The 17,448-nt window shown below is 44.8% G+C and overlaps 1 protein-coding gene across 19 annotated transcripts in view; it reads left to right on the top strand.

The window, feature by feature from the left end:
* The window catches only part of PKNOX2 (PBX/knotted 1 homeobox 2), a 922,547-nt gene that overhangs the window by 819,236 nt on the left and 85,863 nt on the right, over positions 1-17,448 (top strand). For all 19 annotated transcript variants that reach the window (XM_019494062.2, XM_059719775.1, XM_059719782.1 and 16 more), the window contains 2 exons: positions 2,638-2,767; positions 3,644-3,741. In XM_019494062.2, coding sequence (XP_019349607.1) covers positions 2,638-2,767; positions 3,644-3,741 — 228 coding nt within the window. The remainder of the gene's footprint in view (positions 1-2,637; positions 2,768-3,643; positions 3,742-17,448) is intronic.

Below are 17,448 nucleotides of genomic sequence, written 5' to 3'. Positions count from 1 at the left end.
CTCTGGCAGTGGGAGGCTCACGCTGAGAGATGACATTGGGGTGGAGGAAACAGTGATTCCACTGCTGGTGCCTACTTCTGGACTGAGGGGAGGTGGTACAGGTACAGGGACGTCATGTGCAGACACTGCTTCCACCTCCTTGTTTCCACTGGCAGCACTGATGTCCTAGCTGCTTGGGAAGAGAATGCATCTATGTTTGCGGGAGTGGGGGACTTGCAGCTCTAGCTCTCTGCCTACCACTTTTCCCTCCCCTGCCAGAAGATCTGGCACCTGCCTTTCCACCACTCTTCCTATTAATCTTTTCTGTGCTGCAAAAGGTGTGTGTGTGCGTGAGAGACACTCCTTTTGTGTTGTGTGTATTCCCTCTGTGTTGCATCCATGCACTGGACTCTTCTTTGATTGTTTGCTTCAGTAACAAGAAGTGTTAAGAGCTATGTAAAAATTGTCTGCTGTCTGTCTATCTGTTTTCTTCTCCGCTGCGATGTGTTTATTTAGTGTGAATTATGAATGTGAAGTCTGACTTGTGTGTTTTCTTCGCTCTCTCTTATTCCCTCTGTTGCATGCATGCATTGGACTCTTCTTTGATTGTTTGCTTCAGTAACAAGTGTTAAGAGCTATGTAAAAAATGTGTGCTGTCTGTCTTCTTCTCCTATGAATGATTTTTCTTCTTCTATGTTTGTATATTATAAGTGTGTGTGTGTGTGTTTGCATGGGTGCAATCTATGTGCCTCCTTGCACAGTGATGGATCATGCTGGCAGGGAAAACACAGCTTTCTTTTTTCAAAGTTTGCAAAAAAAGGACCAAATGTAAATTGAAATAAATTAACTGAATAGTAGTAAGAGATGCTAAGCTAAGCTAAACTAAGCTAAATCCTACCCAATCCTTTCTAACAACAAAAAGGAGCAGGCAAGTTCAACTGCTGACTAAAGCAAGACAGGCAGAGTTGCCACAGTGCCTTTCTCATGCAGATCCCAAGACAGAACCAGCTTACAAAAGGCACTGGACACCTGCAAACAGAGGCTTTTATGTTGTTCCTCGGTCCCTTCCCCCAGACACTGTAATTGGAAAGGCAGCCAGAGAGAAATCCTGCTCACTGGCCACCTAAACATGTCAATCTTCCCCCCCTTGCTCCCCCTCCCTCCTGCTTGCCCCCCCCCCCCTCCGCTTCCCCAGTCCCCCTCCCTTTTTTAAGTTTCTGTTTCCCCACACAGACAGCCCTCTGGAGCACTGAATCTTTTCCAAATTGGTTCGGAAGCTCCAAACCAATTCAGAAAGCCTAAAGCAGCCAGTGCTTCATTTTGGACATGCTGATTTGGTGTCTGAATCATCCACATCTTTTCCGAATCCAGAGCACAGTCTGAAGCCTCACACAGCCCTAGTATCCAGGTTGTAGCTGTATTGGTCTAGAGAAAAAATCAGTAAGGGCTCATGGTAGAAATGATATAATTTATTAGACCAACAATATTTTTGCAAAAAATAATGTCTTTAATTGCAAGCTTTCAGGCACAAACACCCTTCATTAGTCATTGGAGAAAAGATTCTAAAAGTTTTCCTGGGTAGAAATGAAAGTTCATATTTCATATGATTTCACAGGATATAACCTCTACCATGAACCCTGATTGCTTTTTCCTCTAGACCAATATGACTACAACCTGGATACCATCCCTAAGAAGGTACAGTTTAGGGTTATCAGAGGCAGTCAAAGGCTTCCAAATACACCTGTAAAATGCCAACTATGTACAGAAAAAAAATCAGATTTATTTTAAAAAGAGAGGTGCTCCCTCAGTTGGATCATAGGCACCCACTGTTGTTAGAAGGTTACCATAAATACTTTTTATTTGAATGATGCACCATTCCTCTTTACAGTGTGATTCTTTCTTCAATTTAAAGTTAGTGGGTTCATGCACTAAACTTACTATTCTACCACCAAGGAATGGGTGGTAGCAGCAGAATCCCCCATCCTGCACCTGCTCCTTACCTTCTCCACCCAGGTGTACCCTGCCAAGCTAGAAGCAAATGTTGAAAGGGGAGACCCACCTGCTGCCACACTAGTCCTCAGCTAAGCATGCACTGCATGCAGCTGCTCCCTATAGCCCTAGCTAAAGAAGAACAGGAGTGGCTCTAGGGCTCTCTCCTCACTTGGGTTAGTTGAGATAACAGCAGCAATGTCTGAGTCTCCCCTTCCTGCATCTGATCTCTGGTTGACTCCCTGATCTCCCATGCCAGCCCTGGACTGGATGACTTTGTGAGGTCCCTTTCAGCACTATACTCCTATGATCCTAATTTAGATGAGGTTTCCAGTTAAATTCAAAATTAATGACATTTCAGACAGCTACTATACTTGTTTCTATTGTAATCTATGTGAAATAAAAATCTGTTTTCTATCATTTTTATTTTTTTCTATGAAATACAACATTTTTAAAGAGAAATTTTGAATGAAAATTCTGTGATGGAAAATTTGACATTATCTTTTCTGAAATGCTTTGAGTAGTTTAAAACAATGGTTCTAGAGAAAAGTGTGAAGTAATAAATTAACCTTTTGATTTAAAGGCTAATTTAAAATGCACTAATAATAACGATTAAAGTATGTTTTGTAAAAAAATTAAAATAAAATAGTTTGTGTTGCTCTTTTTTAGGATATGCTGCAGAATTCTCCTAACTCGATGACTGCAGTATCCAACAATCCCCAGGGAATCGTGGTACCTGCATCAGCAATACAGCAGGGAAACATCTCCATGACAACAGTCAACTCACAAGTTGTGTCAGGTGTGGAATATATCAATGACCATTCAGATCACATTTGTTGTATGCTTGTATTTTTGGTTTTTTAGATGACAAGAAAAAAAAACAACCTTATGTCTGAACAGACACATCAAATGTCTGTAAATTGAAAAGCATGGCATGCAAATAGGCAGCACTTTGTGTTTATAAATCTCTGGAAACTCAAAAGGCATTTTCTGTCCTAAAATAGAACATCTGGTTTTTGGCTTGGTGGCACTGTGGCTTTTTCTCCTCAGAACAAGACTTCATAGTACTGCATGTTGGCCCCTTGTTTATCAGTATTTTTTGTTTTTGTTCTTTTTCCTAAAGCCCATCATTTTGAAAACTGGTTTGGATCATTCATTTCAGCAATACTTTCCCTACTTTCACTAGTAACTAACAGCTTAGGATCGCTTTTTTTCGTGGCAGGGTTGAGGCATTAGCCTTCTGTCATTTCTATTTTGCAGAACATAAAATCCCATAGTTTCCCCAAACTTCTTCTTCTTTGAAACCTGAAACCTGTCTGTTTCAAAAAGTTATCATTCTATGGCCACCCCAAGTTCAACAAATCTACAAAGCTCTTGGCTTTTCAGGGACTGATGTTATTTTGTATCATTTCTGAAAATGAAATTATCTTTGGCTTGAGCTTAAGGAATGGAACTAGACATGGTTTATGTGGCTTGTCCTTCCCCCATGCCTTTGTGTTAGCAACTGAACTAAATGTGCTTTTTTCAAAGTGGTCTTCCCACCCTATATTTGTCAACTGGGGCCAATACAATGGGTCCGTGCTTGACCCTCCCTCTTCACTAACCAAAGTTCATAGATACCAAGTTTGTTTGTTTTTACCCTAAAACTCTGCTTTGAACCATATCTCTTTGTTAGGTGGAACCCTTTACCAGCCTGTAACTATGGTAACATCTCAGGGCCAGGTGGTAACCCAAGCAATCCCGCAAGGAGCCATACAGATCCAGAACACACAGGTAAGTCAACTGGGGTCAGGATGTCTGGTGTTTGGCTAGAGCACTGGCTTCCTTAAAACTTTAAAACAGGGGTAGTCCCAAGGAAAGAGCTCAGTCACTTCCATTTATTCCATGCTCTGGTATCTTCCCACTCAACTACTCTGCCACATTTTTCCTTTCACACTTGGTCTTACTTCTAGGCCTCTCTCATTTTGCTCACTTCCACATTTTCTGTTTATACTCTTGCTGTTCTCTCCCTGTGTGAGCTCTTTCTACTTCTGCCCTTCTTCTTGCTCTCTCTTCTCACATACTCTCTCATTCTCAGTCCATTTTCTGTCTCATACTGTCTCCCCTCTCTCCTGTAAAATGGTAGAATTGCTTACAAACAAGAATTACCACTACTTTTAGATGAACTTTAGGTCTGGAGATTTGTGACAAGCTATTTGGGAATGAGTGACAGATAAGTGTATATAGCTCTCATTAAAGCCAGTAAGATTTATGTGTCTGCAAGTGATGGGAAGATCAGGTCTGGGGTGTCTAGCTGAACCTGTCTAATACTTTAAGTAATAATTACTGTCATGGGGAGTCAGAGTCGCTGCATACATATCATGTGAAGAGGTGCAGAGGTCTGAAACAACTTAATGAAGGCTCTGGTCAAATAATGGGCAGGAATGATTATTCACTGATCTTACTGTAATAAAATTGGCAAACTGATGTAGGTCTGTGTTTATCCCCATACATGCAAATTGCAGTAAGATATTGTCACCTAAGCAGGCCTAGCTTAATCCTAATGTATGTATGTACTACAGCCCTGGGTAGCTAAATTAGCTAAATTAAATAACACAGCCAAAATTTTGCAGAAACGTTTCAGAAAATTTTGGGGTTTCGGAGCCAGGTTTGCAAGGAAACAGCTGTGTGCTGATGCTCTGCCACGCAATTTGGCTCCACAGGGAGCAGAGACTCAAGCCCGAGGTATCTGCTGCCTGCCATGCATTGCCCTGAAGATTCAGAGCTGCACGGGGTGGGCAGCAGCATCAAGAAGACCCTGGCATGGATCTCTGCTCCCTGAGGTGCAAGGTTGTGCGGCAGGTAAGTGCTGGTCTCTGCCACATGACTCGGCTCCACAGGGAGCAAAGATCCACACTGGGGGTCTCCTCGCCACTGCTGCCTGCCCTGCGCAGCCGCAGGTTGCTGGGGCAATGCAGGGTGGGCAGTGGCAGTGAGGAGACCTGTGGCATGGATCTCTGCTCCCTATAGAACCGAGTCACGCAGCAGGGACCAGCCAGGCTCTGAACAGCTGAATCGCCACTGCTACCACCCTGAGAAGCTGCCAGGACCCTAGGTAAGGCTTCCATGACCAGCACAGATGCTGGACTCAGCCTCCCCTATTCCACCCAGCACAATTTGCCCTGCACCAACCCTGTGTGCAAAAAGTAGCAGCACAAATTTGTGACCCTGTTATTTTTGCAGTGGCAACTGCATGTTCCTGCATGTGGGGATGCATCCTTAGTGTCTACTTGGTGAAACAGCATTTTGACAGTGCTATGACATGGCAAGTATAGGTTGCCATTATAATAAGCCTGTCCAGCCCCCAGCCATAGGTCTACAAGTCCTCAATGGTACAGAAGGCAGAAGAAGATTTTAGAATCTCAACAGCTGCAAAGTGGACAAAATTTGCACTGGAAAGAGATCTCCAATTATCTTGGCCTTGTTGCCACTGGATCAATGTCCAAATCTGTCAGGAACCATGTGGAAGCTGATGTGTAGCAGCTTCTCCATAATAAAATAAATCACACACAGGCATCTTCCAGTAAAACAGCTTTTCCAGCACATCTTTCAAGCCCTTTGGTGACCAACTAGTGATGATAGGAGTAGGATTGTGATCATCTGGAAGCTCCTAGTCATGAACTAGCATGAAGGTGATAGTTACAAGAAGGTTGTCTAGCACTCGGATGAGGAAGGAGTGTGATTCGGCAGTGGTAGATGTGACTGAGCAGCCCTCTTCAGAATCTGTTCTGCTCACCCCACATGGGGAGGGGGCTAGAAAAGCTGCCATAAACTTAGTCTGCCTACCTTTTTCCTGACCTAGATAAGCATGTCCAGTGAGATCATCTTTACTGTGGTCAAAATCAATAAATTCACAAACAATTTTGAGACCTGAAAGATCAGGACCCTCATGAATAATCCTAATAATGAATGCCCAGACTGCTCCACCATAATTGTGGCTTAAGAACTCAGACAACACAATATTCACATCACCACACTGAGCAAGACCCAATGAGCAGGAGATGGGAAGCTCAAAGAACAAGAAGGTGACTATACCTTCTTCTGCCCCAACTCTTGATGCTGCTGACAAAACCAAGGAGGAATTCTATGCCAACCTTGACCAAATCCTTTCAGATGTTCTGAAAGGAAACAGACTTATTATGCTCAGCATTTTCAATGCCAGAGTCAAAAGGGATTTGAACCTGTGGAACAGAACCATAGGCAAGGAAGGAGTGGGAAAAATCAACTCTAACAGCATTCTCCTTTTGACCAAATGTAAAGAACATGGACTCACCATCACCAACAGCCTGTTCCACCAGAGAAACAGGCAAAAGACAGCATGGCAACACCTGGAAATCTAAGCATTGGCACGTGATTCACTATATCATTGTTTGTGCCCAGGATTACTTGGGCTGTGTTAGGAGCTGATGATTGCTAGACCAATCACTGACTCATCCACTCAGTTATGTAACTCAAACTGGCTCTCAAATGATGGCTGCAGTAGAAGCAACTCCAACAAAAGATCAATATCGAAGGCCTCAAGGACCCAATCAAGAGAGACCTCTTACACCAGTGCTTAAATGAAAAATCAGTTAATTCCAATCAATAACAATAAGAGAAAGTCAGCAGTAGTGCTGTGCAAAGCTTCGGATCATGATTCAGATTCAGAGATGATTCAGATGATTCTGAGGCTGAATTTATGAATCCGAATCAAATTGCTAGCAGCTTTAGGCTTTCCGAATCAGTTCGGAGCTCCTGAGTAGATTTGGAAAAGATTCAGTGATTCGGAGATTTGGCCATAGGGTATAATGGGGAATCAATGAAATATCTATAACTTTGTTGTCTTTCGGCTGATTCAAACAAAACTTGCAGGGATGGTATCCTCTGCTACGAGTACAACACGTGTCAAGGTGATTGGTGCAGGGGTTTCTGGGAAACTGCACCACAAAATCCTAAACGCAAAACTCATGTTTCATAGTGTCATAGTTTCGTAGCTGGTAGGGTCGGAAGGGATCTGAGCAGATCATCAAGTCTGACCCCCTGCCATGGCAGGAAAAAGTACTGGGGTCAAATGACCCCAGCGAGGTTGTGTGTGTGTGTTAAGCCACAGTGGGGTGAAAACTGCAGGGGTGGTAGCTCTTGCTGAGGCCATAAAGCCTGCCAAGTTTCAAGGAGATAAGTGCAGGAGTTTCTGGGAAATTGCACCTCAAACTGCTGACAAGCAAAACTCATGACATAGGTGACACTGTGTGTGTGTTAAGGCACAGGGGGGTGAAAACTGCAGGGATGGTAGCCCCTGCTGATGCCACAAAGCCTGCCAAGTTTCAAGACAATAGGTGCAGGGGTTTGGGGGAAACTGCACCCCAAATTCTTGATAGCAAAATTCATGTCACATGTATGTGTTAAGCCACAGCAGGGTCAAAATTGCAGGCATGATAGCCCCTGTGGAGACCACAAAGCCTGCCAAGTTTTGACCTGCAGTAGTTCTCCCCGCCCTCCCCGGGCCCCAAGACAGACACAGTTGCACAAGCACTCATGACAAGAGTTTTGCCTGTCTGCAGCCAGAGGTGCAGGGCCCCAGAACCCAGAGGCCCCTATACCTATCTTCTTGAAAGCTGGCAGACTTTGTGGCCCCAGCAGGGGCTAGCAGCCCTGCAGCTTTCATGCCCCCCTGTGACTTAATAGAAACACGTGACATGAGTTTTGCATTTAGAATTTGAGGTGCAGTTTCCCAGAAACTCCTGCACCTATAATCTTGAAACTTGGCACGTTTCATGCCCTCAGCAGGGGCTACCATCCCAGGAGGTTTCATCTGAATAAACCGAAAGACAACAAAGTTATAGATATTTCATTGATTCCCCATTATACCCTATGGCCAAATCTCCGAATCATTGAATCTTTTCTGAATCTTTTCCAAATCTATTTGGAAGCTTCAAATCAATTCAGAAATCCTAAAGCTTCTAGTGATTTGATTTTGATTCATAGACTCAGCATCCAACTCATCCAAATCATCTCCAAATCGGCTACAAAACAACAAAGATATAGATATTTTGTTGATTCCCCATTATACTCTATGCCCAAATCTCCGAATCGGCTCCGAATCAAATTGGAAAAATGATTCAGATCTTCAAATTGAATCTCTGGCATCTGAATTGGCTGAATCTGAATCCAAATGCAGAGGTGAGCAGGCTCTGCAAGGGCAGGGGAAGGGGCAGGGAGGGCTCCTCACTGTTTTTTTTTTCTTTTTCCTTGGTGGAGCCTGTCTGAATGAGGTGTCACTGGATCATGCAGCCCCTGAGCTGGGGGGGGGGCAGCGATGTTTACTTCCACAGTGGTGGCACCCCCCGGGGCTGCCCGGGTCAGATGTTAGTGTGTAGGTACTGCCCCAGGTCACAGGCAGCACCCAGCCTGATCCAACAGTGTATGGGGTACTGGAATCCCTGACATACTTGGGGAAGCTAAGGCTTGGAAGGCTTCCAGTGCCCAATGCACTGTCCCCGTCACCTTCCCACTGTCTGGGACTGCCCAGGAATGGGCTGTCTTGCCCCTTAGGCAGTGTGGGAAGGCAGCAAGAGAGGGCCTGAGTATGCTTGTGGCAGGAGAAGGCAGCAGGGCATGGGGCACTGGAAATCTGCCAAGCTTGAGCTTCCCCAAGCATGCCTGGGCTTCTACTGCCCCGTGCACCATCCCTGCCACCTTCTCTGGATGTATCACTGCAATTTGTTATGTAGCGAACTAAAAATCATCAAATGTGTTTTACTTTGCTATGTAACAGAGTAGTTTAAATAGAAATATGTCACTGCATGTTTACAGCGTGACGAAATTCAAATGTACTATGCTGCTGCAGGTGTAAACTGGGACGGCATTAAACTGTTAAAAAAGGGCAATTAAACCACTTAAAAGGCCAATTTCATCATGTATATAAGCACCTATGATTGCAGGTCTGCCGTATATTATCTTTGAAAACCTGGGTGATTGGGAAAAGTTCCAGACAATTGGATATGGGCAGATATAGTGCCCATGTTTAAGAAAGGGAAGAAGGAGAATCTGTGGAACTACAGATTGGTCATCCTCACCTCAGTTCCTGGAAAAATCATGGAGCAGGCTCTCAAGGAAGCCATTTCTAAGTACATGGAGGAGAAGAAGATGATTAGTAACAGTCAGCACGGATTCACTGAGGGCAAGTCATGCCTGACTAACCTGATGGCCTTCTATGATGGATGACTGGTTCTGGGGATGAGGGAAGAGCAGTAGATATGATATATTTTAACTTAGCAAGGTTTTTGATATGGTCTCTCATAACTTAGTCTAGGTTAAATGAATAGCTTATAAAGGGAATAGAAAACCAGCTGGATCATTAGATTCAGAAGTTAGTAATCAGTGTCTTGATGTCTAGTTGTCAGCCAGTATCAAGTGGAGTGTCCTATAGGTCAGTCCTGAGGCTGTTTTTGTTCAGTATCTTCATCAACACCCTGGAAAAGGGGATAGAGTGCACCTTTAGCAAATTTGTGGATGACACCAAGCTGGGGGAAGTGATAGATATGCTGGAGGGTTGCTGGAGGGATTCTGGAGATATGGTATTCAGAGAGACCTAGACAAATTGGAGGATTGAACCAAAATAAATCTCATGTGGTTCAATAAGAAGTGCAAATCCTCCATTTAGGATGGAATAATCCCATGCACAGGCTGGGGACCGACTGGCTTAGCAGCAGCCCTGCAAAAAAGGACATGGGGGTAACAGTGGACAATAAGCTGAATGTGAACCAAAAGTGTGCCCTTATTATGAAGAAAGCTAATGGCATACTGGGCTGCATTAGTAGAATTTTACCAGCAGAGCAATGGAAGTGATTCTTCTCTATTCATCCCTAATGAATCCACATCTGGATTACTGTGTCCAGTTTTGGACCCCTCACTATGGAAAGAATGTGGACAAATTGGAGAGTCCAGCAGAGGGCAAAAAAATGGTTAGGGGCCTGGGCACCTGACTTCTGAGTACAGGTTGAGGGAACTGGGCTTATTTAGTCTGGAGAAGAAAAGACAGAGGGGATTTAATAGTATGCTTCAACTATCTGAAGGGTGGTTCCAAAGATGATGTAACTAGATTGTTATCAGTGATGACAGATAACAGAACAAGAAGCAATGATTTCAAGTTACAGCAAGGGAAGTTGATGTTAAATGTATAGAAAAACTTTCTCATGAGGAAGGTAGTAAAGCACTGGAACAGGTTACCCAATCCAGAAAGATTTTGGAATCTCCATCTTCAGAGGTTTTTAAAACCTGGGTTAATAAAGTGTTGGCTGGGATGATCTAGTTGGGGACAGTCCTGCTGTGAGCAGGAAATGGATTAAATGACCTCCTGAGATCACAAGTTATCTTTTACAGAAAGCATTGATGACATAGATAAAGACATTGATGAAGAAATCCAACATTTCCTTAAAAGTGCAAGTGTTCAAAGATCACAATATCAGATCCAAAATCAAGCTCATAGTTTATCAAGTAGTCATGATCCCCACCTTGCTGTATGGAGCGGAGATGTAGAAAGCATACAGGAGACAGCTCAAGTCGCTGAGAAGTACCATCACACTGTGTGCAAAAGATCCTTCAAATCAACTGGGGAGACAGATGCACCAACATTAGTGTCCTCTCACAAGCAAAACCACAGGCATCAAGGTGTTGATCATTTGACATAAACTTCACTGGTCAGGCCACATCACTCAGATGTCTGAGGCCAGACTGCTGAAGCAAGTGTTATTCTCCTAGCTCAGTCAAGGCATATACTCAAGAGGAGGGCAGAGAAAGTGCTTTAAGGATGTCATCAAGGCAAGCTTGAGAAAATGTAACATTGACATCAACTATTGGAAGACTATCACCCAGGACTGCCCAAATAGAGGAAGAGTCTGCTGCAAGGATCTCAGTACTTTGAAACCTTCCAATGACAACAGGAGATGGAAAAACAGGAACAGCAGAAACAGCATGTTGCAGATCCAATCAAGAATCCAAAATCATCCACCTTGCATGCAAGCATGTGCCTGAGTTGCAACAGTCTTTCAGTCTCAGATCAGTCTCATCAGCCATCTTCAGACTCATGGATAAAGCAATCGTCTTTGACTATGAGGGATTACTGATATATTACTGGTAGAACTTTAATCTGAAAGTTTTTAAGGGCATGTGATTCTGAATTATGTATGACTCCTTAGCAGGTTAACAGTGTCTTATATTGACAGTTCCATTATTTTGACAAAAATCAATGTCGAATTGACAGGTCTACAATTTCCTGGGTCATCACACATTTAAATATTTTAAATACCATATTTTCTCATATACAAACAACTTATTTGTGCATGGCAGAATGTAGAAAAAAATACATTTTCCCAGAGCCATGGCCTAGAGCTGACTTTTTCAAGATGACGTTGTGCTTCTAAATATTTACCAGCTCCTCTTTACCACTCAGCAAGAAGGAAAGATGCAGTCCAGTGTTAATCCATTCCCAGCTACTCTCAGATTGGAAGTAGTTTTTATCTGCTGACCACTCACATTTCCAAAAGTAGTCCCCTAACATGGGAAAGGCAAGTGACGAAAAATAATATGCATAGCCTATATAAATAATGACAGCATTCCACCTTCTGGTCTCCAGGTTTCATAGTCAGTGCCTATTCCCCAGGCCTAAGCTTCTATGTGGTATCTACCACTCATAAAATTCCTGAGGAAAGAGTAGCTCACTGAAAGGTGAACTGTCTGTGAATAGAAGCATTAAAACTTCTAGTAGATAATAACTTTGAAATATTTCTGAACTAGTCTTTTATTCCAACTAGAAATATCTAAGTCTTCTTGTGGAAAGGAACATCCAAAAATCATTTAACAAATATCAAAATGTTTTGGTTTTATTTTTCTGAAAGAAACGAGCTGCCAAATGCCTTGACTCCTGGGAGCTCCTTTCCCCTGAAGTTGGTAACAGGCAGAAGCCAAAGACAGACCAGGAACTCCTGAGGAGAAAAGGAAGATCCTTGTTTTATAATAGGTCCTGAGATCCCCAGCTTGAACAAGGATTCCTAAGACTTTCAAAAGCTGTCGGGCTTCTTGCTGTGGAATGGGGAGCACAGAAGCTTTGATAGTGGGGATTTACTTGCAGGGTTTCCAGATTTCTGTATCTGTGACAGCACTGTGCCCCCAGATTCTGAAGCAGACAGCATATTGGGGATGACCCTGAACCACAGATCCCAAAAGCCCTGGAATTTCTGACTACAGATCAGTAAGTCTGGCAGGACTAATGAAGAGTGACAGATCTTGGAAGCCCAAGGTCATCAGTACCTAGAGAAGTAGACTCATTCATAGTTTCATAGTAGCTAGGGTCAGGAGGGACCTGAACAGATCATCTATCCTGACCCCCTGCCACAGGCAGGAATGAATGCTGGGTTCACAAGACCCCAGACAGGTGATCATCCAACCTCCTCTTGAATATGCCCAAGGTAGGGGCGAGGACCACTTCCCTGGGAAGTTGGTTCCAGATTTTGGCCATCCTAACTGTAAAATATTGCCTTCTGATCTCTAACCTAAACCTATTCTCCATCAGCTTATGACCATTGTTCCTCGTCACCCCAGGTGGTGCTGGGGAGAAAAGGGCTCTACCTATTTGCTGTTGATCTCCCTTGATGAGTTTGTAGGCAGCCACCAGGTCCCCCCTCAGTCTCCTCTTGCTGAGGCTGAACAGGTTCAGGTCCCTCAGTCTCTCCTCGTAGGGCCTGTCCTGCTGCCCTCTCACCAAGCGGGTGGCCCTCCTCTGAACCCTCTCCAGGCTGGCCACATCCCTTTTGAAGTGTGGCGCTCAGTATTGGACATAGTACTCCAACTGCGACCTGACCAAAGTCGCATAGAGCGGGAGTATCACCTCTCTGGACCGGCTTGAGATGCACCTTTGGATGCATGACAAGGTCTGGCTGGCCTTGCTGACTGCAGTCTGGCATTGGCGGCTCATGTTCATCTTGGAGTCAATAATGACTCCAAGATCCCTTTCCATCTCTGTGCTTTCAAGAAGGGAACTCCCCAGCCTGTATGTATGCTGTGGATTCCTTCTCCCAAAGTGTAGCACCCTGCATTTATCTACATTGAACCCCATCCTATTCTCATCTGCCCACTTTTGTAGTCTGTCTAAATCTGTTTGCAGCCTCTCTCTCCCTTCAAGTGTGTCCACCTCGCCCCACATTTTAGTGTCATCAGCAAATTTGGACAGCATGCTTTCCACCCCCTTGTCCAAGTCGCTGATGAAGATGTTAAACAGTGCGGGCCTGAGGACCGAGTCCTGGGGTACCCCACTGCTCACATCTTGCCAGGTTGAGTACAACCTGTCCACCACTACTCTCTGGGCATGCCCCATCAGCCAATTTTTTACCCATCCAACTGTGTAGGCATCAGTGCCACAGTCGCTTAATGTATTGATGTGGATGAGGTGAGAGACAGTGTTACTATGAATGCTCATACAGCCGGGCCAAGGGCTCCACGATGACCCCTGCCACCTCCCTCAACACCCTTGGGTGGAGGGCACCTGGACCTGCAGATTTAAAAATGTCTAGCCCTTCCAGAAGATCCCTAACTACATCTGCACTTACTGAAGGCCTGACAGAGCTATCCCTGAGATTGTCCCTACCTCTGGTAGGTGGGATGTCCTGGCCCCTGTTCAAACAGAGGCAAAGAAACTGTTAAAAATATCAGCTTTCTTGTCTGGCATAGCCACAAGATTACCATTTGCATTTTGCAGGAGCCCTACATTGCCTGGTGCCCTCTTCTTGCTCCCAATGTACTTGAAAAAGGACTTTTTGTTGTCCTTAATCCTGGACACTAGCCTGAGTTCCATCTCTGCCTTGGCCTTCCTAATAGCCCTCCTACACTCACGGGCTGAGGAGGAGTACTGCTTCTTGGTGATAGCTCCTCCCTTCCGCTGGTTGTACACCCCCGTTTTAGTCCTCAGGCATTGCTGAATGCCCTTGCTGAACCAAGGAGTTTTCTGAGCACTTTTACCTGCCTTGCACTCTTACCCCCCATTGGCTATGTTGGAAGGAAACCAGGTAGATTTGTGACAGAACCTTGCCTGTGTTCTGTTGGGAGTCTACTGAAACATAAATGTTTAGAAACACAAGACTTACAAAGGGACCTTCTGGCTCGTAGAATCCCCTCTCATTACATGCATTAAATTGATCACTAATTTACAGAAATATAGTGTAAGCAGCCAGGAGCTTTGCTCAGGGAAATTGCCATAGAATTTACTCAGCTTCCTGGGCTTTGCAGCTTTTTACAAGCTCCACATTAATGAAGTGGAGTTCCCTGTGGTTCAGTGGTAGAATCCTTATCTGTCATACAGGAGACTCAAGTTCAATTCCTGAATGCTTAAACAAATACAGTCAAGGAGGCACCAAACATCTGGACTCAGTCTGGCCTTTGAATTCATTCTGGGTGGCCTAAAGGGGGGGATGGAAGTTCTGGGCAGCCTCCATTCCTGCCTAGGCATATGCATCAAAGGTCCAGGCAACCTCTCATGTACACCATGATCTGGAAGGATCAACTGTTGCTAAATATCAATGAAGCTATGTTATTATCCAATATATGCACTAATTCCTTTAAAACTAGTTAAGTTATACTTACATAAAATACAGTTGTATTTTATCTGTAATGTGGACATAGCCTTTTCATGACTTCAGCAAAGACTATGAAGTTCTTTGTCCAACTGCCCTCTGTCCCTCGCATTCTGTTGCTCCCAGACTTTGAGAACCCTTCTATGTTGGACCTCTGAACAGGCTTTTATTCTTGGACTAAGAGAGTCATCACCTGCCTGACCCACGCACAAGGCTTATTACCAGGGATCTGAATTTTCCATTTCCCATGGAAAAATGGAGAAAAGCAAAGGCTTCCCCCTTTACCCGAGGAAAATGCAGAATTTTCATTTTAAAAGAGAAACCCATGGATTTTGCACTTTTGCATGGGGCTTGGGGCCCAGGGCCAGAATGCGTGACTGAAGGGCCCCAGTGGGGAGAAGAATGGAGCTGTAAACAAGGTTGAGGGTGGGGCCAGCTCCCAATTGCTGTGCGCACTCATGGGAGGGGCAAAGGGGAACTGTGCCCCCCAGATCTACATGCAAGGCAGAGGCAGCGGCAGGGCTGAGGGGGAGTTCTGGTGGGGGTGAGGGGCACCAGCAGGGCTGGGGGCTGTGGCTTGGGAGTGAGGGGCCTGGACCTGCATTCTGTGAGTTAAGGGGGCAGGGGGAGCTCTGATTTTCCATGATAAAAAACCCAAGATCAAATACCAAAATGTATAGGTATTCAGAATTTATTTTATTATAATGATTGAGGCACTGGTAGGATCCTAAATTGCTTTAAAATAGTAAATATATCAAGAAAACATTCTGTTCAACTGATACCTATATATAGTGGCCTTTCATTTTAATCATGGATTTGGGGTTTTTAGTCAGAGAATTTTTTATTTTTTATCAGGGAAAACCACGATCCCTCTTTATTACTTGAAAACTGTTTGACTCTGGCAGTTTACAGCAGTGGTGTTCAACCTTATGGCCCCATGGGGCCGTGAGTGGCATGGGTTGGTCCATGAGTTGGATCCCTTCTGAGGTTAGCACATAGAGTTGATCCTTGGTACAATTCAATGCACCAGATGAACCATCCATGCCAGTCTGATCCTGCATGTAGCCTTATCTTGTGTGCCTGATCTGGCTGTATGCTAGCCCAAACTCATGCACCATATCTGGCTATACACCAGATGGACCCCATGTGCCAGCCCCAGAACAGGCAGGCATGATATAATGCACAGGACATGTCATATGACCTGTTGGTCTCCCTATGGGTCTGGAGATTTGGCAACAGAGGAGTGGCAAATAATGCTGCCACCTCTCCCCTGCCACCAGATTTCCATACCCAAGAGAAGATCAAAAGGTCATATGACATGGTCTTGCAGGGCAGATATGGCCTGTGAACCAAAGGTTGAGCACCACTGACTTAAAGCACTGATCCTAGTTCTTCAAATGGTATGATGACACATGGAAACAGAAGGAGAATGATTACAGACCAATGTTGCTCTATAAGGAGCTTCTAGGATGCCTCAAATGCAAAAAGGAAACTGTGGGCCCATTGTTAACTAGCCAAGGGGAACTCTTAACAGAAGATGCAAAGAAGGTGAACCTACTCAACAGCTATTTTGCCTCAGTCTTCACCAAAAAAAAAAGAAAAAAAAGCTGCAGCTAGACACCTAACATGGATTATCCATGAGAAAGGAGACAAGCTGTGGGATGAGATAACAATAAAAGACAGAGAGCTTTTGCTGGTTCCAAATTAATTCATATCAGTAGGACCTGATGAACTTCATCCTAAGGTACAGAGGGAACTGGCAGAGATTTCAGAGCCCTTGGAAATAATCTTCATGAAGTTGTGGAAAATGGAGGAGATACCAGAGGACCGGAAAAGGTTCAACATAGTGCCCCTCTTTAAAAAAGGCAAAAAGGAGAACTCGGGGAACTACAGACGAGTTCAGCCACTGGTCGTCATCCCAGGTGCGCTGGATGATGTGGAGCCACCAGTCCTGGTTGGTGGGGCTGGAGCCCCAGGAGCTTGTGGATTTTACCAATGGCAGCATCCACATGCATATCATTGGCATCCCTGCCAGGGTATGCATGGTAGCCCAGGGGCTGGGCAGCATCAGTGTGGGGGAAGGGTACCTCAGATGCAGTGGTGAGCTTGGCTACGTGGCCGCGTGACACAGGGAGTCCAACAGGGCTGGGGCTGACTGGGGCCACTTGGTTGTCACTGTGCTGGTGAAATTCAGTGAACAGGGTGGCAAAGAGCAGCCTTGGACATGGGTCATCACCACCAGGGCCTGGGGATGGAACAGCCATTGCACGGTGAGCACAGGCTCTGCAGACCTTGACACAAAAGGTTGTGTTGGCATGCTGCAGACTGTTCTGGACCAGGTGGCCAGGAAGCATCACAGGGGCTGCTTTTTATAGGATGCCCTTGGCACCTGGGCAGCTTTGGCTGGAGCCTCCAACTCCTCTTAGCTTCTGCAAGGGTGTGAATAAGGGCTGGAGGAGGACTAGTGCAGGCTATTCCCATAAGCAGCAAATCTGCTCCCGAATGGCTGTCCTGGGTTGGTTGATGCCTGCTCTGAGTTGGTTTACTGCACATTAAATTACTTTTCAGTAAACCCAAATAGCATTAATTGCATGTGTAGATGTGCACTTTGGAAAGAATATTCAGAAATACAAATACAAAATGGGTGAAACCCAGCTGGATAGAAGCACTGTGGAGAAGGATCTGGTGATTTGGGTAGATCACAGACTCAGTATGAGCCTGCAGTGTGATGCAGCTGCATAAAAGGCATATGCAGTTTTAGGATGCATCAACAGAAGCATTAGGTGCAAGACATGGGAGGTGATAGTGCTTCTCTATCAGCTCTGGTTAGGACTCATCT

The sequence above is a fragment of the Alligator mississippiensis genome, chromosome 16 (genome assembly GCF_030867095.1).
Source record: "Alligator mississippiensis isolate rAllMis1 chromosome 16, rAllMis1, whole genome shotgun sequence".
Classification (NCBI taxonomy): domain Eukaryota; kingdom Metazoa; phylum Chordata; order Crocodylia; family Alligatoridae; genus Alligator; species Alligator mississippiensis.
Note: the sequence above shows the minus strand (reverse complement) of the source record. Positions and strands in the feature narration are given on the sequence as shown.